We start from the raw sequence: 25550 nt of genomic DNA on the forward strand, positions 1-25550 counted from the left end.
TCCCCACTCTGGCAAACTAGCGAAACTGACAAACTAGGGAATCTGTAGTTCTCAAGTTTTGGTCTATATTTTATTATTTATATATATTTTCAAACCCTCTGTCAAAGTCTCACATCTGCAGCTCGCTCTGTATGCCTAACACATAAAACCAATCATTAAATATAAACATTGATCTGACATGAGCAATCACAACTTCTTTCAGCTCTCCTAAACTTTTGACAATTTGCAGATTTGTTAGTTTGCCATAGTAGGGACGATATGTACTGCCTTGTACGACAGTTACTCTGGTCATAAAATCTTCGTGTTAACAGTGCCCAACATTAGCCTACGCCTGAGGCCACGCGCAGTCAACCTGGGAGAGACGCCGGTGCAGGGTTAGGGCCCGCCTTGTCCTACTAAGACTCCAAACTCTACCTTATTTGGGCCTGTCATCGTGGGAAGATGCTGGGACGCAGTACTGAACCTCTTACTCAATCCTTGGGCGGGACCTTACCCTTTAGACTTGGCCTTTCATCACCTTAGCTTCAGCCCTTACTGTATTGGGAGGATAGTATTTCAGAGTACCCAAAGGGTCCGAATATCACATCCGGACATTGAACGCTGTGGCCGCACCTGCTGTCAACCCTGGGCACTACAGCGCGGACTTGGACTACTTCGGTGCTGTTACCATCACAACTCTTCTTCAGGAAAACAAAACAAAACATACAAACAGCAATGGACTCCTAACCAAGATATACTTCAGATTGCCAATGTATTTCTACATCTCAAGGTGTTCAAGATTTCAAAACTGTTCACTCCACTGTAAAACCTTACAGGGTGGAGGTCTGTACCAGGGATACACCTTCCCCGGCTATTCAAACTGTGTGCCTTTTCTACAGCCATCTATGCCTGCAGACATGAAGTTGCAAACTTTCCAAAACTTTCTTCTTCGATGGTTAGATCTAAGTGTTAATGACATCTAATGGCTAGATACGAACTAATAGCTTAAGAAAGTTTGTTTTTTGTTAATGGTAAACCTTTTTCTGACGATTCCTTTTTTAATGTACCAAAGTTGTCAACATTTAAGCTGGTTCCTCCACTATTGTAATCTCTAGCCAATCAAAACCGGGAGGGGGTATGGAAATTCAGTCTACGAACATATTTTATTTAGTATGGAACTTTCTCCTATGGAACTATATAAGAAGGGCCTTTAGGGCCATCTGGTCTGAATTGCTCCAGTGCTTGAGAGTGCAACTTGACGGAGGTCATAGAGGGCTAGGGAGGCAGGGGGGTGACTGGCTTGAAGATCCAGAGATACGAGGTAATGGCAGAATTTACCTAAACATATGATCGTGCCTGCAGGTAGTTCGAGAGGAAGGTTTCAGCCATTTCTTAATGTAATTTTGTCTTTTGGTGGTTGAAATGTAGGGCATTCTGTGCAGCCTTTGGACTCTATTTCTATTCTCTACCGAAAAATATGTCATGTAAGGGAGCACAAGTGGTGACCCTCAGCTGTCTCCCCTTTAACTTTTGAGTTGCGTGACTAAAGTTTCAACCTCTAAATTTTGAAAATAATGTCTCGGCTTTTAAATTTTCCACCTTTAGTCACCTTTTTTAGTACGGGATTAGCCTCTGTGTCATTGGGCTTTAAGCCCACTTCGTTTCAGGTCCTTCCAGAAATTTCTATAAGAAGTGCTGGTGTTTCGCCAACATTTTCAACTGTTGTTTTGTTATACTCTTAAATTTCTATCTCTATTCTTTTGTTTTAGAAGTGAAAGAAAAAAAAATTCCAAATTTGTTATACTAAAAGTTGCTCTAAGTAATCCCCTGTCCAGCCATTCAACCAGGCGCTTCCTATTTCTCTGTGAGCCATGAAATATCTGTAATAATAATAAGAAGAAGAATGATAAAATACTAATAAAAACAATACTTAAATCACTTAGGATGTGATTAAATCTAATTATACCTTAATTTTATAATACACTCTCGTAAATGCCTATGTAACCAAACTTACTGCTCCATTCAATGCACTAAATAGAGGAAAAATGAGACCAAGCTATTTTTTAAAAATAGAGTCATGTTTTTACTAGGATAACTTTTATACTTGGTAACCTGCTTGTTAGAGAGGAAATAATACTCCCTACCTTTTATACTGAATTTTGCTGATAAATAAACAAACTGTATATAATGGAGTATAGAAAATAACTAGCTATCTTCTCTTATTCACCTCATTAGTACTGCTTTGTATTAGTCACGTTTTCCAATGACCACTAAACCTAAGATCACCGGGCGAGTTGGCCGTGCAGTTAGGAGCGCGCAGCTGTGAGCTCGCATCCAGGAGATAGTGGGTTCGAACCCCATTTTCACACCAGGCAAATGCTGGGGCTGAACCTTAATTAAGGCCACGGCCGCTTCCTTCCACGTCCTAGGCCTTTCCTATCCCATCGTTGCCATAAGACCTATCTGTGTCGGAGCGACGTACAGCAAAAAAAACCCCTAAGATCCAATCAGTATTTCAACTGATGACTGAATACCACTACTAATAAAATTAATTCACAATGCTTTAACTGCTCATGGTTTAAGAGACACCGGGCTGCTAGAAATTCCTTTTAAAGAGAATTTTTAAGAAACTAAGTATGTCTGATGTGTGACTTATGCAATTGAGCATATAGGTCTGAAGAGCTTTATATCAATGTTAGGTGTCCCACAGTAGTGTAGCTAGAACTGGGCGATGGTGGGGGGGTTATGGTTACTAAATAATGGCAGAACACAACACAGGTGTATGCATGACTTGTCATTACAAGGGCACTGGTGTAAGTGAATTACAGATCTGTTGGTTCTACAATTATGCCTCTGAATTTTTATTTAGTTTGTTTTTTACTGTCAGTTTCTGTTTATTATCTTTTTGTAATCATTCCATGGGGGGTCTAACCCCCCAACACTCCCCATCCCGGCTATGCCCCGAGTATATTGCAATATTGCAATAAAAGGATGAAAGTAAGGCACTGTAGTGTCTCAATACTGAATGTGTAAGAGCAAATTAAACCAGCACTGAGAATGGAAGAGAGCAGCTGATCAAACAAATTAAAAGGCAGAAAAATTAACCATCAAAAGTAAGTTGAACTGATAGTAGCCCAAGTTCTTGAGCTCTATCATCTCTCACCTAGTATGGCTCTGAGGAACAAGCCACTTTTAGTCGCCTCTTATGAGGGGCAGAAGATACTGTGGATGCAGAAAATGAAATGGATCAGATTGTACTATATTTTCTTCATTCTGTGTAGGCCTAACCAGCAATTTAGAACAACGATCATCTATAAAAGGTTATTCTCATAATCACTTAAAACCCGTAGCCTTTGGCAAATCTGTCCATCCGTTCTACTGGACCGATTTGCTTCATTTTGTTTTATTCTCCCTGGAATTACCCGCCGATGAATCACGAGACATTGATAGGTCTCGAAGTTGAGCCCACTTTGAGTAATCCTATAATCAAGTCATAAAATGATCACTCCAATAATTGCAGACGAAGACTTAACCTAACCCACAATACATTCTCTACTTAGCAGGTTGCTAAGAGACTAAAACATTCATTAATATTCTGATATATGTGATTTTCATCCTTAGTAATGTCATTACATGCAGCCATGTTTGACTACTACCTGTAAAACCGGAGAGCATACACTTCCTCTGATAATGGAAGAATACTATTCCCTGCTAGATACCCTTTGATTCTCTAACCTTTCCCAGGTTCCAAATATATTCAACAAATGGCAGAGCATTCCCAATAAGTTACATGCTGCTTAGAGGGAAAAGTTTACGTACAAACAGACCCCATCATCACATAGGCCTACGCCTTAGATATTATCCAGGAACACCTATCAAAGGGTAACCTAGCTACACTAGAAAGAGTGAAGGCCATGCATCTTAAAAAATGTTCTCTGTCTGACAAAAAACACTTCTTTGAGACTAACCTACGAGCTCACAAGACAACCGTTCTACATAGAAGAACTGCGATTAAAAGTGCCATTGCCTTCTATGGCACGATACCAAGCTTTACATCAAGTACTGCAGGATAAAAAAAGCTAATATATGGATAGATTTTAACCAAACACATGGCGTGATGTCAGAATGGATGAATTCTGACTACAAACTGCATCATAGCATAACGCGCTTCTTATTAAATGTTCACAAAACCATTGAAAAGGACAGGAAAAATAATATGACTACAACAGGCTTATCAAGACGAGTTATCTGACCTATTTATGACGAATGCTGCGGTGCAGCACGGGTCCTCTAGTTATTTTTAATTTAAATTTTGACTTTCAGTATTATGTTCGGCCTGAGGTACAGTAACATCAAATACTCCACCAAGATATTACTCCTCACAATTATTTCCTCCAGTCATTTGCCACTGTTACAGTTACTATGGAACAAAAAATAATGAAATGTCATCTTATGAATTGAATAATTAACTTAGTACTTCATGGCATGGTAAAATATTAACATCCAATTATGAAGTAAAGATTTTCATAACTCTCAAAGAACAGACCAGCTGTAAGATTATTACAACTTGCTAAGATCAAGAAAGGAATCTGTCCAAAAAGCACTAAAGAATGAAGCTTTAGGTTGTCACTTTCAAAGCCCATCAGACAGAATCCTCTTAAGCTGCCATTTATAAGGGAACACTTCATTAAAGTAACCAGTATCTGAAGGGCCCTTTTTACAATTTAACCTTCATTCATCAGAGGTGGTGAGGTTGAAGATACGTCACTTTGAAGGGAAGGGAGATTGCTAAGAAAGGTATGAAAATGACAAGATTCCCTTGGAGGCGTAGCAAACCTGTCATCGTTGGGGTTAACAGCTGACTAAGAGAGGTTCAATAGGAAAGGTAAAAATGAAGACCGTGGGACAAATGAATGGAGGCAAAGTCTGTGCTGTGTGTCACTATCCCACGATCCCAAGTAGAGATCAGAAGTAAAATGTTCTGACATTATAGTACGGTAGGTTAAGATAAATTGTTAATCCGTAAAGTACTGTATATTACTGTTATTCTACTGCACGTTCATCACGAGATAGCGGGGCAATTGGAAGTATACAACTTACGTATGGTATCATGCACTAAGCTTTTCACTTTCCGAAGTTTCCACATAAAAATCATCCAAGCATAATCACAATAATTGCATAAGTTAATGCATTAAGAAATGACAAAGAAAAACTGGTCTGCAAATGAACATGTTAAAAAAACGGTAGCCTATGCACATGTCATTCAATGAAAATTCTTCTGACATACGGATGCTTTCTAATGTCATAGCGATTTTCAAATTCTTCTCTGACCCAGAAACCCGATTCGTAAACGAAAACAAAAATCAATTAACTCAAAGAGCAATTTCATTTACCTTTTTCCATACTGAGTACCGGTATGTATAAATCCAATCGTCTCACTTCGATAAGAATTCCATCTCCTTCACACGGCAATGTAAAACCAGATAAGCATATTATACTATATCCGAGATAACAGCCCGATAATTTTCCTGTTAAGTCTCAACGCAACATTACCGCCTCCCATACATTGCTCATTCGCTGCAGGCTGCAGCAGGACTACCGCCATTACCCAGGCTGCCAACCACGGCAAAACAAAGAGAATAAGTAGCGGCAAAACGTCTGTACCAAAGAGGATAGAATGGTCTGTACTGTAGCGTTGCCTAGCGAGGCCAGCACGATACGAATAGGCTGTGTGCGCGTGTATAATTATATCGGCTTCCTTAACGTCAGAGCCAACTATCCTCAATATGCGTTACGTCAAAGAAGCACAACTAACAATTTCCACGGTTTAAAACTGTAACAAGAACGGAGTAATTTAAATGTCATAACGCTTTGCTTCTAACTTCACTACTCTTTTAAGGAGTAGGCCCCAGTGGCGTATGCTGGTATCAAGACGTGCTACCACTAGACTTAGGCTACCCCTTTTCGATCATTGGTTTAGGGAACATCAAGCCTTAAGCATTTTGAGCTGCAGCCAACAGCCAACGGAGCTGCCCACTGTGTTGTCAAGGCTGCTTCACCAAGGTTCTTAAACACTACTTCACAAGCTACTGCCCTGGCCTCTGCTACCGCCAATACTCAACAGCTGATCAATCGAGTTGGTAGCCTAAGGTTTAGCAAATTGAAGTCCAGCTTTGAGGCTAAATGGATAGAATGCTTACCTTTGGTCCGACGACCCTGGTTCAATTTTCAGAATCAACCCCCTCATACTGTTAATTCCCCTGGCTTGGGAACTGGGTGTTTATGACGTCTTCGCCATTCATTTTATCCATATTAGGTCACCACCAAGCCTATGTAGATGCCATGCACCATTATTATTATTATTATTATTATTATTATTATTATTATTATTATTATTATTATTATTATTAAATAACAATGTTGAATTTTACAGCGGTCGTACCCATTGTCCAATGGTTAATTATCTTCCTCGGAAGATCAGTGGTGGTGTCCGACCCATGATCACGGGTTCGATTCCAACCAACAAAAGAGAACATAAAACCTGAAAGCTTGCGTTTCATTTTAGCAGATCTACCAATAAAAAGAAAACTATATTACTCCTATAACAGCAGCCCTGCAGTGTCTTCCTACAAGGATGTAGAAGTAAACGGGAGTGAAATACCAGCACTCCGTTATCTATATATTTAAGACAAAAGGATGAGGTGAGGAAGTATATACGATGAGTAACGCATGGTGATAGCAGTGGCGATCTGACGGACCGAAGCCTAGCACCAAAGAGGAGAACCTAGCACAGCTATCCTCCGCCGGTCCCCGAATGTGCTTTAGATTTCCATCGCTCGCATTTGAGGTTTGGGCTTCACTGATAGCCTTGGTAGCCCTCAGTATACGCCACTGGTAGGCCCCAGCTATAGGTAATTAGGCCTACCAGTAGAGCGCAAGTCTCAGAAAAGCAGGCCTACTAACTCAGAGCGTTGAGCGTAAGTAAAATATAAGGGTTTTAACTTTTCTGAGACTTACTTATACACGGGAAATTAGGTACCGTAATTATGAATTTGAGACTTAAAAGATGCCACGAAGGGGGGGGGGGGGGGGGGTGAAAATGAAAGATTCTATAGGCTTTGCAAACAGGGTTGTCGGATACCTGAAATCAAAATACGGGACAGATGTGCCATCGAGGAAACCAACGGGCACGTATTCTACAAGTTATAAACTTCGTTTCAAAATGATACGCTTATTATTATGTTGGCATCATCGTACAGTTTATTATAATCCATGCCTTAACATTTATTCACAGACTGAAACTTACAGCACCGAGCAAGTTGGCCGCGCGGCTTGGGTCATGTAGATATGAGCTTGTATTCGGGAGACGATGGGTTCGAACCCCACTGTCAGCAACCCTAAAGATGATTTTCCGTGATTTCCCATTTTACACCAGGGGCTGTAGCCTGTCTTAAGGCCACGGTCGATTCTAATCCTTTACCGGGCGAGCTGGCCGTGCGATTAGGGATGCGGCTGTGAGCTTGCATCCGGGAGATAGTGGGTTCGAATCCCACTGTTGGCAGCCCTGAAGATGGTTTTCCGTGGTTTCCCATTTTCACACCTTAATTAAGGCCACGTCGTCGCCATAAGACCTACCTGTGTCGGTGCGACGATAAGCCACTAGCAAAATAAATCAAATCCTAGCCCTTTTCTATCCCATCGTCACCGTAAGACTTGCCTATGTCGGCGCAACGTAAAACAAATACCGGTAGGAAAAAGTTTATTTAATTTTTCATACCAATTCTTTCAATTTCAATATATATTTTCACTTCTCTGAAGTGCCGTTAACAGTTGGTTGTCATTCTTAGCAATTTCATAAAGATCTCTGCATGGCATTGAAGAAAAATGTACCGAGCTCGATAGCTGTAGTCACTTAAGTGCGGCCCGTATCCAGTATTCGGGAGATTGTAGGTTCGAACCCCACTGTCGGCAGTCTTGAAGATGGTTTTCCGTGGTTTCCCCATTTTCACACGAGGCAAATGCTGGGACTGTACCTTAATTAAGGCCACGGCCGCTTCCTTCCCAATCCTAGCCATTTCAATAAATCAATCAATACTAATCTGCATTTAGGGCAGTCGCCCAGGTGGCAGATTCCCTATCTGTTGTTTTCCTAGCCTTTTCCTAAATGATTTCAAAGAAATTGCAAATTTATTGAACATCTCCCTTGGTAAGTTATTCCAATCCCTAACTCCCCTTCCTATAAATGAATATTTGCCCCAGTTTGTCCTCTTGAATTCCAACTTTATCTTCATATTGTGATCTTTCCTACTTTTAAAGACGCCACTCAAACTTATTCGTCTACTAACGCCATCTCTTCGCTGACAGCTTGGAACATACCACTTAGTCGAGCAGCTCTCCCTTCTCTCAATTCTTCCCAGCCCAAACTTTGCAACATTTTTGTAACGCTACTCTTTTGTCGGAAATCGCCCAGAACAAATCGAGCTACTTTTCTTTGGATATTTTCCAGTTCTTGAATCAGGTAATCCTGGTGAGGGTCCCATACACTGGAACCATACTCTATTTGGGGTCTTACCAGAGACTTATATGCCCTCTCCAATTGGCTTTACGTCCCACTAACGACTTTTTACGGTTTTCGGAGACGCCGAGGTGCCGGAGTTTTTACATGCCAGTAAATCTACTGACACGAGGCTGACGTATTTGAGCACCTTCAAATACCACCGGACTGAGCCAGGATAGAACCTGCCACGTTGAGGTCAGAAGGCCAGCACCTCGACCCTCTTGAGACACTCAGCCTGGCACAGTTACTTTTGCTTCACTTGAATTGAAAATTTGCCGTTCTGTTTTTCATTGAAGCAAGATGTTGGTAATATTGTGAGTGGACTGTTATGGCGTGCAAAAGAAATTACCCAAGAAGTTGGCCGTGCGGTTAGGGTCGCATTTGGGGTATAGTGGGTTCGAACACCACTGTCGGAAGCCTTGAGGATGGTTTTCCGCGGGTTCCCATTTTGACACCAGGCAAATGCTGTAGCTGTGCGATAAAGCCACGGTCGTTTCCTTCCAACTCCTATCCCTTTCCTATTCCATTGTCACCGTAAAACGTGTCTGCGTCGGTGCAACGTGAATGAAATGTTTAAATTAAAAAATAATGGTAATGAATTACCTTTGTGTGAGGAGAGAAAGTAGGAATGAAGTAATCTCTGCAGAATGGCGCAATCTAACGGGAACATTTAGAACTGTTTCCCGATAGGGGACTTGCTAGTCTCGTGCAACTCCCTGGGACGGATGCTGGGGAACATGCTACCTGATGCTATGCAGGCTTAAGCTCGTCCTTGCTGAGGTGCATTCCGCCGCGCTGTCCGCTAGGGAGTTGCCGTAGGAAAGCCAACTCCGTGAGTTTGATTCGAAACCAGCAGCGTTTGTTGGTCCGTTGCGAAGCATTAGTACAGCGAACGACCGAAGATGGTTGATTTTAACATGTTTTCGAATACATGTTAGGTGTAATAAACTAAAACATTAGAAGAAAAGACGACAAATGAAATGCAAAATGATTGGGAGTTATGCAACCCTTTAACAATACCACACCCCGCTCCTGGTTATAAGTAGGAAAGAAGATGGCATTCGAGGTAATCTCACAGCAGCAAAGGACCAGGTCGTAATAGTGGCAACATTTAAATACCTGGGATGTCACATCAATGATGACTGGGACCTTGCTCATGAGATCCGATGCAGAATTGAGCAGGCCAGAACTTCTTTTCAGAAACTTAGAAAACTTTTGACACGCCGTGACCTTTCCATTACACTACGAACACAACTACTCCGGTGCTACGTTTTCAGCATTCTGTTATACGACGTTGAGGCATGGACACTAACTGAGATCATGTGCAAGAAGTTGCAAGCATTTGAAATGTGGACGTACGGTACCGAAGGATGCTGAAGTTACCTTGGACAGCTAAAATGACTAATATAGACATTTTGCACCGTATGAACAAAGAACCAGAAATTCTCACTTCCATCACGAGAAGGAAACTAGAATACTTTGGTAATATGATGCGGAACACCTTCTGCAAGTAATACTCCAAGGGAAAATTAATGGAAAACGTGGTCTGGGGAGAAGTAGGACAAGTGGCTCGGTAGCTTGAGCAAGTGGTTTGGGGTGACAAAGCTTACTCTGTTCAGAACAGCTATGAACAAACAACAGATCATGCTACTGATCGCCAACGTTCTGCGAGGACATAGCACATGAAGAAGATAGGAACTGTCCGGGACGCGGGATATTTTACACGAATACGATAATGTCCCGTAAAATTCGGGACGTCTGGCAACCCTGCTTGCAAACCTAATAATGTCGGGATCGGAAGGAAAGATGAAATTGAGGAGTCTGACGCAAGTAAGTTGAAGCAATGCCAGATTCAGTTATACCGCTTTTCACGAGAGTTTAATCCCGATATAAACAAATAGGCGGAGCACTTTGCCTTTGCACGTAGTTGATTGGAGAAGCAACCGTCGCACTCACTGGACTGTATGCGAGCTCGAAGAAAAGTAGTACGTGGCATTAATTTTATTTTAGTTTACTACATTTAGAGAATTTGGAAGAGTACGTAATCAAATTAAAATATGGTTGTCATGTATACCGGTATATATATGCTTTTATATATTAAAAAAATAGCGATTAAATAACGAGAAATGAAGGCATAAGGCGTTGTGTAATAGGGGAAAGTCCCAAGCTGTACAGTAAGAATATAAGGTAGACTACTGCATCTTGCAGCAGCAGTCAGCGAGTATTCATAGTGAGAGAAATAGAGCAAGAGGTAGGACCGTCGCGCGTAGTGAAGCAAAAAAGAGAAAAACCGCTCAAAAGTGCCCATGTGCAGTGCATTGTGAATGTGTTCAATAAAGTAAGTGAGCAGAATCCAAGTTTAGTCGTTTATTCAGAAGTTCAGATCTTCGCACTGTTGTCGTATGCGATGCGCAGCCCTGTACGTCCGAACACAAGATGTTGACGGGGTGGAGTTCTGTACTACGCGCTCAGCGAATCACAACTCTTTTTTTGGTGGAGGCGTGTACATACCATGTTTACATCAAGATTAAAATCTCATGAAAAAACATATAGGGGAACCGTTGTTACCAACCCACGCTCCCATTTTTTTTTTGCTAGGGGTTTTACGTCGCACCGACACAGATTGGTCTTATGGCAAGGCCTAGGCGTTGGAGGGAAGCGGCCGTGGTCTTTATTAAGATACAGCCCCAGCATTTGCCTGGTGTGAAAATGGGAAACCACGGAAAACCATCTTCAGGGCTGCCGACAGTGGGATTCGAACCTACTATCTTCCGGATGCAAGTTCACAACCGCTCTACGCGCACGGCCAACTACGCTCCCAAATTGAGAGACCCAGGTCCCCCTTTTAGTCACCTCTTATGAGAGGTGGAGGATGCCGTGGGTGTATCCTACCACTAGACCAAATCAAGTCAACAGAACATAATATTTCTCACAGCTGACAATTTCACACGAACATGCGGTGGACTCGGACTACCTCAGGTAGCTGTCTGCTATTACGCGTCTTCTTCGCCAGGGTTATTTTATTGCTCGTATAGCTTTTAGCGTGCAGCGTGAGACATTTGTTTAAAATGGGGGAAACAAGACTGTTTTTCATTATAATCTATAACAATAAAAGGAAGTGTGTGTGTGTTCCATGCCCAGCCAAATCTACGGCACACAGATATATGATATTTTTAACATGGGTAGATGGAAGGGGGTCGAAATGCACCTTGAAGCCGCATTTTTAATTTTCGCTTTCGTTGGTTAGTTATGAACGAAAACGTGTGCTAGGGTATGACATTCCACCATGCTGCCACCACGATTAATTGCATAGATTCACTGTCGCTAGGCAACGTACATAAGATGGGCAATACAAATCAAGGAGCCATTTTAAGTTGTCGTTTCAATTTATTTTATGAGTAAAGCTCAATATTTACCCGTTATTCGTTTCATTCAATTAAAAATTTTCACGCATGGTTGTGTCAAAAGGAATTATTGCTCCGAATAATGAAGCTGTGAACGTCATCAACAAGCAACGTTTATAAGACTTACACTGTGTTCTACAAATTCACAAGTCTATCGACACGACAGGTAACCTAATAAAGATGAGGCTGTCAACTACCTGTACACGACAGAGCCCATGAACAGCTTTGAGTCTCCTGAAATCTACGTACCTCGAAACTCTTGGAGCTGAAGATTGCGGCACCGATTATCCCTCTCAGTAATATGAATCCTCCTTCCCTCTGCAACGGAACACGACTTTCAGTCAAGACAGTTATGCCAAATATTATTGAAGCCATCATCATGACTCGACATATCGTAGGCTACGTGGTACTCATTCCTGGGATTCAAATCATTACTTCAGATATACCGTTTCAATTTAGACGTCTGCAGTTCCCCGTTCCTTTGAGATTAAGTACCGTATATGCATCAACAAGGCACAAGGACAAACGCTTACATTAGTAGGACTCAGTCTTCGTAAAAGGTGCTTCTCCCATGGTCAGCTGTACGTGGGTTGTTCAAGACTTGGAAAGGCAAACACTATACATCTCAGCTCCAAATGGAAGGACACTTAATATAGTTTATCCGGACTATAAGGAAAAAGTAGTTTGTTTTCTATACAATATGGTCTTTCATTATATTGTTTTAATACAGTATTGTTAGTACCACGAACCCGGTATTTTAAGCATTGAAAGTAACGATATATATATTAACAAGTTGCTTTGGGCCCTCATAGGTGGGTTCTAAGGGTTTTCTGACCCTGTCACATCTTAGAAATACATGAGTACAGGTCTGTAGATCTTTTGGAACAAACACTGATCTTGGCGTGGTGCATGTATGTGTACTGGGTTTTAGCTTTAGCATTTGCTCTTGTAAATCAGATGCAAACGTATCAGGATCAATTTTGGCTGTTGGTTCCTCAAAAAATTCACCTGGAAGTTTGATAGTTTTCCCATATACCATCTGTGCAATTGAGTGGCTTGACGTTTCTCGAAGCGCAGTCCGCAATCCTAGTAAGACAGTAGGTAAGATTTCTGTCCATTTAGTGGTATTATGGGCCTTGATAGCTGACTTCAGAGTCCTATGCAGTCTCTCAACTTTGCCATTACACTGGGGATGATATGGTGTAGTATGCTGAAGTTTTATCCCACAAATTATAGCCAAGTTTTGAAACAATTGAGATCTGAACTGTGCTCCTCGATCAGTGATTACACGTAACGGAACGCCGAATCTTGCAATCCAGTGATGGTAGAACGCTTTTGACACTTTTTCCGCTGTTGCATCTTCAAGGGGGATAACTTCCATCCAGGAAGTGAAGCGGTCAATACAGGTTAAACAGTAGGTCATGCCATTGGAGGGTGGCAGTGGTCCGATGAGGTCAATGTGTACAACACAGAAGCGATCATCAGGCTCCTCATATTCTTCAAGTTGCGATTTAGTATGTCGAGTGGTCTTTGTTTTCTGGCAGCTGATACAGGATCTAGCCCATTGTCGTGCATCACTTCTTATGCTAGGCCAAATAAATCGAGTAGTTAGCATCTTCACTGTAGTCTTTATTCCAGGATGAGCGAAACCATGTAAATGCAGAAATATTTGGCGACGAAATGGCTTTGGAATGTAAGGTCTGATATTTGCAGTGGAAGTGTCACACCAAAGCTTTGCTCCTGATGGAAGCTGATATTGCTTAAAATGTAGGGATTTATTGTCATTCTGAAGTTGCTGCAATTCTTCATCTTGAAGCTGGCTTTTAGCAATGTTGTCATAGTCCACTATTGATACTTCATCAACTCTAGATAATGCATCAGCAACAATGTTGTCTTGACCACTGACATGACGAATATCGGTTGAAAACTGCGATATGTACTGCAGTTGTCTCATCTGCCTAGGAGATGCCTTTTCGTTTCTTTGCTTGAAAGCAAACGTGAGCGGCTTGTGGTCAGTGAAGATAATAAAGTTTCTACCCTCCAGTAGATGTTTGAACTTCTTTACAGAAAGATAAATTCCCAACAATTCTCGGTCGTAGGTACTATAAACCTTCTGTGACTGACCCAGCTTCTGTGAAAAGAATGAAATCGGTCTCCAACTTCCATTTTCCAATTGCTGGAGTACAGAACCAACCGCAAAATCTGATGCATCAGTGAACAGTGCTAGCGGCAGGTCAGGGTTAGGAAAAGCTAATAATGCTGCATTTGCGATATCATATTTACACTTTTCAAACATTTTCTTCGCTTCCTCAGTCCACTGAATAGGTCTCTTGTCCTTCTTTCTTGCTCCCTTAAGGTAGTCGTGCAGAACGGCTTGAGTTTGTGCAGCGTCTTTCAGGTAACGTCTGTAGTAGTTGACGACACCAAGAAACGTACGGAGCTCATGGATTTTGTCAGGTAACTTGTAATCCAGAATTGCTTGCACTTTCTGAGGTAGGGAACGAGAGCCCTCTGGCGTTATCCAATATCCAAGGAAGCCTAATTCATTTACTCCAAATACTGACTTTGAGATATTGATACGAAGTCCATACCTAGAAAGTCGTTCCAGGACTAGTTGTAGATGTGACTTATGCTCTTCTATACTGGCTGATGCAATTAAAATATCATCCAAGTACGGGAACACGAAATCCAGTCCATACAGAACTTCATTTATAAATCGCTGAAATGTTGAAGGTGCATTTCGAAGGCCAAAACTCATAACGTTAAATTCATATAGTCCAAATGGTGTGATGATAGCAGTCTTAGGCTTATCTTCTTCAGCTATAGGTATCTGAAAGTATGCTTTGAATAGATCAATTTTGGAAAATATTTTCTTGCCTTGCAGGATACAGTGGAAATCTTCTATCCTGGGAACAGGGTAACGGTCTGGAACTGTTCTTTCATTTAATCGCCTATAATCACCACATGGGCGTACTGTGCCGTCCTTTTTGGGAACCATGTGAAGAGGACTAGCCCATGAGGATTTAGATGGCCTAATAATTCCATCGTCTATCATGAATTTGAATTCTTGTTTTGCCTCTTCCATACGTTTTGGATCTAGCTGTCTAGCCCTAGAAAACACGGGTGGACCTTCAGTGGTAATATGATGTTTGATATCATGCTTAATTTCACCAGGAATTAAATTCGGCTTAGCTATATCTGGGTACTGCAACAATAGGTCTGAAAATTTAATGTTTTGACTCATAGAACTGACAGCATTTTCTTCTGAGATTGGCATAACTTCACCCTCAGTGCAGAGCTTGGTTACACCATCTATCAATCTCTTGTTACGCACGTCCACTAATAACTGGAATTTACTCAGAAAATCAGCTCCCAATATGGCCTTATTGACCTTTGCTACAATAAATGGCCACTGGAAATTGCGTCGAAGTCCTAAATCAATAGTACGTATTTCAATTCCGAATGTAGGAATTTCGGTCCCGTTAGCAGCATATAATTTATAAGTTAAATCAATTTTAGATTTCGGTGTAGCTGGTACCAGTGAGACATCAGCCCCACTGTCCACTAAAAATTGCAATCCCGATTTTTTGTCTGTGACAAATAGGCGAGTTTTGCGACTATTGACTTGAGCAGCGGAATTCGCCGCTAATTCAGCTGCGATTTCCCGTTTCCCTGACCTGACCAACTACATGGAGGAGTACATTTTTCTGGTTTACAGTGGCGTCCAAATCGAAAATGGTAGTAGCAATATTTGCCTCCGGGGTTAAACCTCTTCCTGGATTTACTACGGCTATTGCTACGACGGCGATGTTCACCCCTATGCTGAGATCTACTCTGATGACCGATGGATAATGAAGATATTTGTTCCTCCAGTCCCGAAATTCGAGCCATGATGTCGTCCATCGTAACAGGGAAGGCAGGATGTTGTTCCCGGTCACCATGTTTAACTGAATATGATTCATGACGGGGATTCATTTCCATTATTTTATCGGCCATGATAGCCACTTTATCAAGTCCTTCATCACTAACAATCAAAATGTTCTTAATGGAATCAGGGAGTTTCTCTAACCACAGAGTTTTTAAGACCTTATCCGACACATCTACTCCGGCTAAAGCTTGCATTTTGCGCAATAACTGACTAGGCTTCTGGTCTCCTAACTCAATTCCAGTAACTAGTCTCTTAATGCGTTTATCCTCACTTTCCTTAAATATATTTAATAGTCGTTCCTTAGCCAACGAGTATCTGTTCACATCACTACCTTTAATAATGTCCCATATATTTTCTATATATTTAGGATCTAGTTGAGACACTAAATGGTTAAATTTAGTTTCTTCTGCCTTAAATTTACAAATACTAAACTGAGCCTCCACTTGATAAAACCAAATTTCCGGTCTCTCTGTCCAAAAAGGTGGAATTTTTACGCTAACCTTATTTGCTTCTGGTCGATCTTCGGGCACGCTTTCGTTATTCGCCATATCTTCTCTAGATCACGTCGGGGTCACCAATATGTACCACTCTTGTTAATATTATTGTCTGGATGTGGTCCAATATAATATTCACGTCCACCTAGACCTTTTATTACTTTTAATGTTTACACTGACACTATTAACAACTCATCATTAAACAAGATTAATACGCTTGTTGCTATGTACATATGTTACCAACTTCAACAAAACAAAAAAAAACCTTACATAGTAAAGAAAAGTAGTTCAAGACTCCGTGTCCTTACAATACCGTACATCCTTTGTCAGAAATGTTCCGGGACAAATGTATTTCTAAAGGCCGGTCTCCACTGATTAACATTTAACAACAACACAGGGGTAAGTGATATCAAGCATATTAATAAGAAAATTCAAAAGCATGAAAGATCCCAAGAACATATCATTAGTACCATGGACTTTGAAATGCTTGGTAAAGTCAATGTCGTGTCTTGTTTAAGTGATCACTACAGTGAAACTATTCGTAAACATAATTCGATCGTGGACAAGAACAGGCAAATATTAAAGAGACTCATCACTTGCGTACGTTTTTGTGCGGAATTTGAATTGCCGCTCCGAGGCCACAATGAAGATAATTCTTTAAATCCAGGTGTATTTAAGAGATTAGTTAACTTCACGGCTGATCTGGATAGCGTAATGAAGCAACACTTAGAAACAGCTAGTGTATTTAAAGGAATGTCAAAGATGATTCAAAATTGCATTTTAAGTTGCATGCTGGCAGTGTGTAGGGAGGAAATATCTCAACAGATTAAAGAGGCTGGATTTCTTGGTATACAGTGTGATGAAACAAGCGACATCTCGAACCATTGTCAGTTGGTCATTGTTTTAAGATACCTTCACGACGATTCGGTACATGAAAGATTCTGGGGATTCTTTTATCCATCTGACAAATCAGCGAGTGGAATAACATAAAACTTATTGGAACAGATTAATCCCCTGGTAGGCCATTCTCGCGATAAGTTGATTACACAGAGCTATGATGGAGCCCATGTTTTTAGAGGCTCCCTTGGTGGAGTTCAGGCAAAGGTTCGTGAGCACTATCCGTACGCATATTACGTACATTGGTATGCCCATAAGCTTAATCTTATCATGGAACAATCAACAAATCATATTCCTATTGCCATATTTCATAGTTTGTTCTTGTTTGTGCGTAAGCAAGTAAATAAGTATCTGCAATTTGCCATGCAAAACCCATCTCAATTCGCCCACGAAGCGATCTGATTGGCTAACTTCAGCAGCTGATAACGGCGCGAGATATCGAATTACCTCAATCAATGTCTAAAGGCAATGCCTTGTCGATTCAACCATTGTCTTCTGTCTCCAGCTCATCGTTTCATCTCACAGTAGGAACTGCATCCAACGTTTTTCATCAATATTTGAAGGTATTGCTTCCTAGGTTGACCTCATCCCTTCTTTCCTAAGATCTTTCCTTCATAGTGGATTGGTTAGAAAGGAATTATGACGCACTGTGAGACCAACGAATTTAGCTGTTCTTCTATGTACTGTTATCATCAGCTGTTTCTTCTCCTTTATTTCTCGCAGGGTAATTTTGTTTGTTCTTTTTTCAGTCCAACTGACTTTTAGTAATCGCCTCCAGACCCACATCTCAAACGCTTCAAGCCGTTTCCTATCCTGTTCTTGGATTGTCCAAGATTCACATCCATATAAGAGTACGCTCCACACAAATGACATCACAAAACTTTTCCTAATCTCAATATCTAGATGTATATTGCTCAGAAGATTTCTTTTGTTGCCGAATGCCTGTCTGGCAAGCGTTATTATTCTTCTTATCTCTTTGCTGCAACGGTTATCATTTGTGATTAGACTTCCGAGGTAAGGGAAACTGGTGACTTGTTCCACTACTTTGTTAGCAAGCCTGATATTGTTGTAATTTCACTCAGGATGTTTACTTACAACTAATATTTTTGTCGTCTTCACGTTAATATTTAAATCTACTAAATTTAATTATTATATAATTTTATTAAACACATTGTGTACAAGGTATTAATTAATTAGACGAAATTAGCATCATTTGCATAGTGTGACAAAGTCAATGTCCTGTCTTTGCACTCAATGATATGATACGTGTTGCATGGTCACCTCTTGTGTAGAAGTGTGGCTCGTGATTGTGATTGTTGGAGAATGAGGTGAAAGGTGGAAGGACAATGAGAAGTGCCATATGGTATGGCTTTAGAAATAGAAGGTCAACACTAGACCCTGTCTTCAGGTGATGGAAAAGCAATGGGTAGGTTGAAGAGAAATGGTAGTGACACATTTACGGATTGTGGTGATTATTGTTCTAAGAGGAAGTACAACTGCACAACTATCTTCTCTTAGCACTAACCAGAAGGAAAGGAGGAAAAGTTTTCATCCTATGAAGAATGAAGGTATCAGCACCATGAAGGCCTTGCTTACCTAATACCATTGGGTAATTGCAGTGAGACTCTGCACTCACCCGTTTAAAACAAGATTCATAGATTAGAAATAGGATAAGCTGAGATAACAAAAAATAAATAATTTTGGAATATTTACAGCGAGTTATTTTTAAAATGAGATTATCTTTTATAGAAAGTGAGTGTTTAATGCTTGACACAGTATTACCAACATGTAGCCTCTTACCCAGGTCTTGTATTGTGAACAAGTGTGGCTGACGGTTGTGATTGTTGGTAGACAGACTGATCTGTCAGACGTTTGCACAAGTACCAGAGGATGGTTTTTTGGTGTGTGTGTGTGTGTGTGTGTGTGTGTGTGTGTGATTTTCATATTTTATGTTATTATTACCTAGCTAAGGAAGGAATGATCTTTGTGTGATCCCTAATTCCAGTAATTCTCTTCTCCATGTATAGAATGTTTCTCTTTTCTTTGTGCCGTGGGCTTATCACCATATTGCAACCACCACAGATGTGTTATCTTGGTGTTATCAATTTTAGTAGTTGCAGTGCTGATTAATCTATATTATGCCCTAGAATAATAAACTTTTATTGGACATTAATGTAGTTTAGGATAGCAGTACCTCCACTTGTTTAATGTAGCCCAGGAGTCTTTGACCTCTCTAAACTTCTCTTTCTCAGTGAAATTTTTACATTTGCATTATGTCCGGCTCCATGGCTAAATGGTTAGCGTGCTGGCCTTTGTCACAGGCGTCCAGGTGTATCGCAATAACCCTCTAGGACGATGCCTCCATTTCCTGATTAAACATCCGACTAATTCAGGGTTGGGCAGAGAAGTGGGTTGATTGTCGAGGTTAGTCTAGATGTCGAAGTTTATCACTTATCTATAAGTATATGACAGGAAAAATGGAGGTTTATCTCGAATGAGAAACACTCATATGGGGTAAGATGATTTTATTCCATAAAATAACCCCGAATCGTACTATAACAAATAAAAATCCAAATAATAAAACGAATATGAAATTTGCACTGAAATGAAATTGAAATGAATATGGACCACAATCGTTAATTCCGCAAAACAAATCAATGATAAAGCGAAAGTTCAAAATCACAACATTAAAATATATGTGAGCTTCAAAATATCTTCACATTATTGTCCAATGTTCATGTTCGTATTTGTATGGAATAGCATGATTTTAATTATCACCATAATACGGATTGAAATTCAGGAAAGTTGACGCAATAATTATCTTTAAACGAGAATTAAGACGCAATGGGACATGATATAAACTACGAAAAATACTAGTGGCATTTCCCTACGCTATATTTACAGTAATCACAACATAATTAAAATATCTCAAATATTTACATTGGATCAGGTAGGGGAAACTTATATACTACACTGACTCAATGTGAAACGCGGTTCGCCGGGCTGAGTGGTTCAGAGGGTTAAGGCGCTGGCCTTCTAACCCCAACTTGGCAGGTTCGATCCTGGCTCAGTCCGGTGGTATTTGAAGGTGCTCAAATACGACAGCCCCATGTCGGTAGATTTACTGGCACGTAAAAGAACTCCTGCGGGACTAAATTCATGCACCTCGGCGTCTCCAAAGACCGTAAACGTAGTTAGTGGGATGTAAAGCAAATATTATTATTATTATTATTATTATTATTATTATTATTATTATTATTATTATTATTATTATTATTATTATTATTATTATTATTATTATTATTATTATTATTATTATTATTATTAGTGAAACGCGGTTCACCAAAGGCTCTAGTAAGAACTAGATTGACCACAAACATTCACTCAGCACTCGGGCTGTTCCCCATTAAACAACAAGATAAAATGTCGAAACAACATGGGATTACACAAAACACCATCCTGTAAGAGAAAACAAATAATATACTTTAATAAACACGTGGAAAGCAATGGGAAACATTGTGTTCCTCTGCTGCATTTGTGCACCGGATAGTGCCATTCATCTGTCACATATTTCCTGCTTTCCAGTGGGATGAAAAGAAATGTTAAAACTCAATACTGCTCTGAGGATTGGTCACTGTTTCGACAAGATTGTTTTACGGAAGCAACATCTCCCTTCACACTGTCTATATAACCCCGGCTGATAAGCTAACTTTTAGGGCGAGCTCGTATTTGAACAACGCGTCGGAGATTTACATACACAATCGTACTTCTTGTCAGCATGCTACTAATTTTTTTTTTTTTGCTAGGGGGCTTTACGTCGCACCGACACAGATAGGTCTTATGGCGACGATGGGATAGGAAAGGCCTAGGAGTTGGAAGAAAGCGGCCGTCCCAGCATTTGCCTGGTATGAAAATGGGAAACCACGGAAAACCATTTTCAGGTCTGCCGATAGTGGGATTCGAACCTACTATCTCCCGGATGCAAGCTCACAGCCGCGCGCCTCTACGCGCACGGCCAACTCGCCCGGTGCTACTAAATTCAACACACATCATATTCACTGGCCTGACATTATATTCACATCAATTCTGCTTCTCAATAATATCTCAGAATACAATCAAAGCCTATTCTCGCTGCACACAATTCTTATAACATAATCACACATGCCATCTGCCTGCATAATTAACTTCATCTTTCAGCATGCATTAAATTATCTTGTATATCTTATAATCTCATCAGCCTTTCTCATTATAAATCAGGGTTCGATTTCCTCTCAAATCATTGTACGAAACAGTTTCCAACCCACATTAGAAGAATATTTCCTAGTCAACGTTGCATATACAACTCCACACGTGTCACAGCTCCTGAAATACATGCGTCATGCATCCTATCTGTCACTAATCTTTCTAAATGGAAAATAAAATTTAGTCTCAACGCCGCAAGTGTGTAACTCGGAAAGTTGATGATTTTGGCAATCTAATCCTTCTATCTCTAGCATACAAAAGCATAGGAATAACCCTAAGCTAGGTAACATGCATAAATACACAATAAAATAAAAATAAATCCTAACATCTCCCTTAATATCCCATCTAACTAATCGTAAAGTAAAGGAAATATAGAGAAATCATGCGATCCCCTTCTATCCATATTTACAGCATCGCAAACGTAAAATGAACACATGCTGTCCGGCAAAATTTACATTAAAGGAAATCCCTACACTAAGCCTTACTAGTATTAATCGTAATTCATATAACATGCCATTTAATTAAAACATGCGTCTTATCTTGGCAACTTCCTGGATATCGGTAGCAGTTCACATCCCTGCTATGGTGGTGCTCTACTCCATCTTCTTCTTCTTCTTCTTCTTCTTCTTGAAAGGTGTGGTTGGACTCATGTGTTATCGTCCAGTCACGAAAACATTAATTACTTTAACACTGACACATGTATCACTCGTATTGTACTTTAAAATGTAACTGATGGAAAAAACATACCATAGGAGTCACACAAGAAACGATGATGACATATAGACAGAGGGTAAAGAGATTTATATCCTACCAAAATTATGATAAACATTTTTGCAATGGAAGAGTGAGCATAAAGAGACTGTCAGAGGATTATAATATAATATGTGCATCATCAAGAAACTGATTTATGCTGTTCACAAGAGTAGGAGTTAGAGAGGATAATAAACACGAAATACTTGTGGGGAAGGGGATGCCCATGTTAAGCAAAGAGGATAGGAAGCGCTGGCGGGGAACATCAAAAGCAGGACATTGTAACAGAAGGTGATTACTGTCAGTATCAGACAAGCCACAAGCACAGGAAGTTGGGGGAGGAAGATGAAAACGATTTTTATATTGGGGAGTAAGGGCATGATTAAAACGTAGACGTATAATAGATGTGATATGGCGCCGAGAGTACGTACCATAATAAAACCACGGTTTAAGAGGAATAGCAGGTTGTAATTGATGATAAAAACGTCCCTTTTCTCGTGACGTTTCATTCCAATCGGACTGCCAATGTCGATATGCTATATCCCGCTCTTCATGAATGAGATCAGAAGGGGGGATTGTTGTGATGCTCGTTTAGCTGCCTGATCAGCAGTCTCATTCCCCATGATACCAGAGTGACTGGGAACCCAAACTAGAGTTATATAAACACCAGAACGAGTAAGGATATATAAGAGATACTTAACGCTATATAAGTACCAATTAGGGGAAGAGAGAGGCGAGCATAAGGCATGCAGAACATTTTGTGCATCCGTGAAAATCGTAACCTTATCATAAGCATGTGACCTGATGGTAATGAAGGCTTGTCGAATAGCAAACAATTCGGCGGTAAAAACAGAAAAGGCAGAAGGGAGGGAAAACTCAGAGAGAGTATACGGTTGGGGGATATAAAAGGCTGCTCCAACGCCGTGTGCTGATTTTGATCCGCCAGTATAAATATTTACTTCCCTTATGTAGAGGGAAAGTCGAATACGTTTAGTTGCAAGAGGGGAAAGAGGAGTAGAATGTGTTAGACAAGAAAATGATTCAGAAGAAGATATAATTACTTGAGGACAAAAGGACTGACTGTCATAAGGGATAGAGTATAAAGGCAATGTGGGTAAACGGAGGATCTCAAATTCTCTTGGTATAAGAGAACGAAATGCGGTAGATAAAGCAGGGACACGGTTTCCACGGGGAGATTTGGAAGAATAATAAGAATGTAAAAGTCGTAGCTTGGGGATAAGCTGAGACCGGGTGACAGTAAAATGTTTGAGGACATACTTAGCGGCTATGTTCTGTCGCCGAATCTTTAAAGGCTGTTCACCGGCTTCTATTAATAAGGCATTGGTTGGTGTAGTTTTAAGTGCTCCTAAACAGATACGTAGTGCGCGGTATTGTATTGTATTTAAACGTGCAAGGGTAGTAGCAGAAGCGGTGTCGATAAAAAGAGCACAATAATCTAGTAAGGATCGAATAGCTGCTCTGTAAAGGAGAATAGCTGTAACGGGGTCAGCGCCCCAACTTCGACGGGTGATCGAACGTAATATAGAAATAAAACGATCAGTTTTACGTTGAAGAGAGACCACATAAGGAGTCCATCATAATTTGTGGTCCAATATGACTCCAAGGTAGGGATGCTGATTGACAAAGGGGATGGTAAGACGATCAAGAAGGAGAGGAGAACGGTTAGGTGCGCGAGTATGGGTAAAAAGGATTGCAGCACATTTGGAAGGCGAGAGTGAGAAGCCATGTTCATGTAACCAGAGAGCAACCTCATGAAGGACACACTCTATTTTTCTCCTACATACATCAACACTATCATGTGGTACCAGTGGCGTATCCTGGAATCTCCACTGAGGCATGCAACTTGTAACCATGCAGTTAACACAATGTATTAAGTAAATTTCAATTCTACTCACCCTAATTACATGTAGGTGAACCCGAGCCAAACAGTTTTACTGTAAGTTTCTGGATTGAACGTGCGTACACAATTCTTGTTTTCTCTTTTTAAATTTACGAGGGTCCGCCTCTGTGGTGTAGTAGTTAATGTAATTAGCTGCCACCCCCGGAGGCCCGGGTTCGCTTCCCGGCTCTGCCACGAAATTTGAAAAGTTGTACGAGGGCTGGAACGGGGTCCACTCAGCCTCGGGAGGTCAACTGAGTAGAGGTGGGTTCGATTCCCACCTCAGCCATCCTCGAAGTGGTTTTCCGTGGTTTCCCACTTCTCCTCCAGGCAAATGCCGGGATGGTACCTAACTTCAGGCCACGGCCGCTTCCTTCCCTCTTCCTTGTCTATCCCTTCCAATCTTCCATCCCCCGCAAGGCCCCTGTTCAGCATAGTAGGTGAGGCAGCCTGGGCGAGATACTGGTCATCCTCCCCAGTTGTATCCCCCGACCCAGAGTCTGAAGCTCCAGGACACTGCCCTTGTGGCGGTAGAGGAGAGATCCCTCGCTGAGTCCGAGGGAAAAGCCAACCCTGGAGGGTAAGCAGATTAAGAAGAAGAAGAAGAAGAAGAAATTTACGAGCGAAGGTAGAGGTCTCGCGGCTTTAACTATTTGCATCTTTTCATCAAACGAACGGCCAGTAAATGGCTTTTCAAACTGATTTACAATTATATCCGTTTTAGACTCGTCCATCGTTAATACCACATTGCGCAAAATATAATAAAACACCGAAAACGACGAATAGCACAGGAACAGCACACACAGAATGAACTCACTAATCAGCAAAACACAAAATGAATTAACTCACTACTTAGCCACAACTCAAGCACTGGAGGTAAGTCACCCCAGTGGCATTGGTCAGTTTCGTCACGTTGGGTTCTCGGTAGGGGGTAATCTGTGTGTCCCGTTCGCTGTAAACATGTCGACTTTCTCCAAGTTGCTATCAGATGGCAGAGGGTAGCGCGGGTATGGGGTGACAAATTCTGACCAAGTTTCAATTGCAGCGACATCGTTTGGAGGTTTTCAGAACTACGTCTGCCACTGAATGCAATTTTAAGATTGAATGCCTTACGTCGTTAACTCCTCCATTTGCTGTCTCTTTCTTCCGAGAGTGGAGTAGACGGTGAGACTACACCAGCACCACACGTAATCAAGCAACGGAACTAGTACAGTTGCGCGGACCTTTTGAACTTCTGAGAGATGAAATCGTTAATATTTGACCTGAAACAACCTAAAATCGTAAATCAGACAGTTCTTTGTGTTATCATAACGCATGCAATGAATGCCTTGCATTCAAGGAGAATACGCCCCTGTGTGGTACGTATAAAACATAGTCGTCTGCGTAAGCTAAAACTCGT

At 40.9% G+C, this 25550-nt stretch overlaps 1 protein-coding gene across 1 annotated transcript in view; it reads right to left on the bottom strand.

The window, feature by feature from the left end:
- The window catches only part of LOC136857067 (adipose-secreted signaling protein), a 35809-nt gene extending 30222 nt beyond the window's left edge, over nt 1-5587 (bottom strand). The window contains exon 1 of the mRNA XM_067135438.2: nt 5373-5587. Within this exon, the coding sequence (XP_066991539.1) occupies nt 5373-5382 (10 nt within the window). The 5' untranslated portion in view covers nt 5383-5587. The remainder of the gene's footprint in view (nt 1-5372) is intronic.
- Between the last annotated feature and the right edge of the window lie 19963 nt (nt 5588-25550).

Source organism: Anabrus simplex, chromosome 1 (genome assembly GCF_040414725.1).
Source record: "Anabrus simplex isolate iqAnaSimp1 chromosome 1, ASM4041472v1, whole genome shotgun sequence".
In the NCBI taxonomy this organism is placed as follows: domain Eukaryota; kingdom Metazoa; phylum Arthropoda; class Insecta; order Orthoptera; family Tettigoniidae; genus Anabrus; species Anabrus simplex.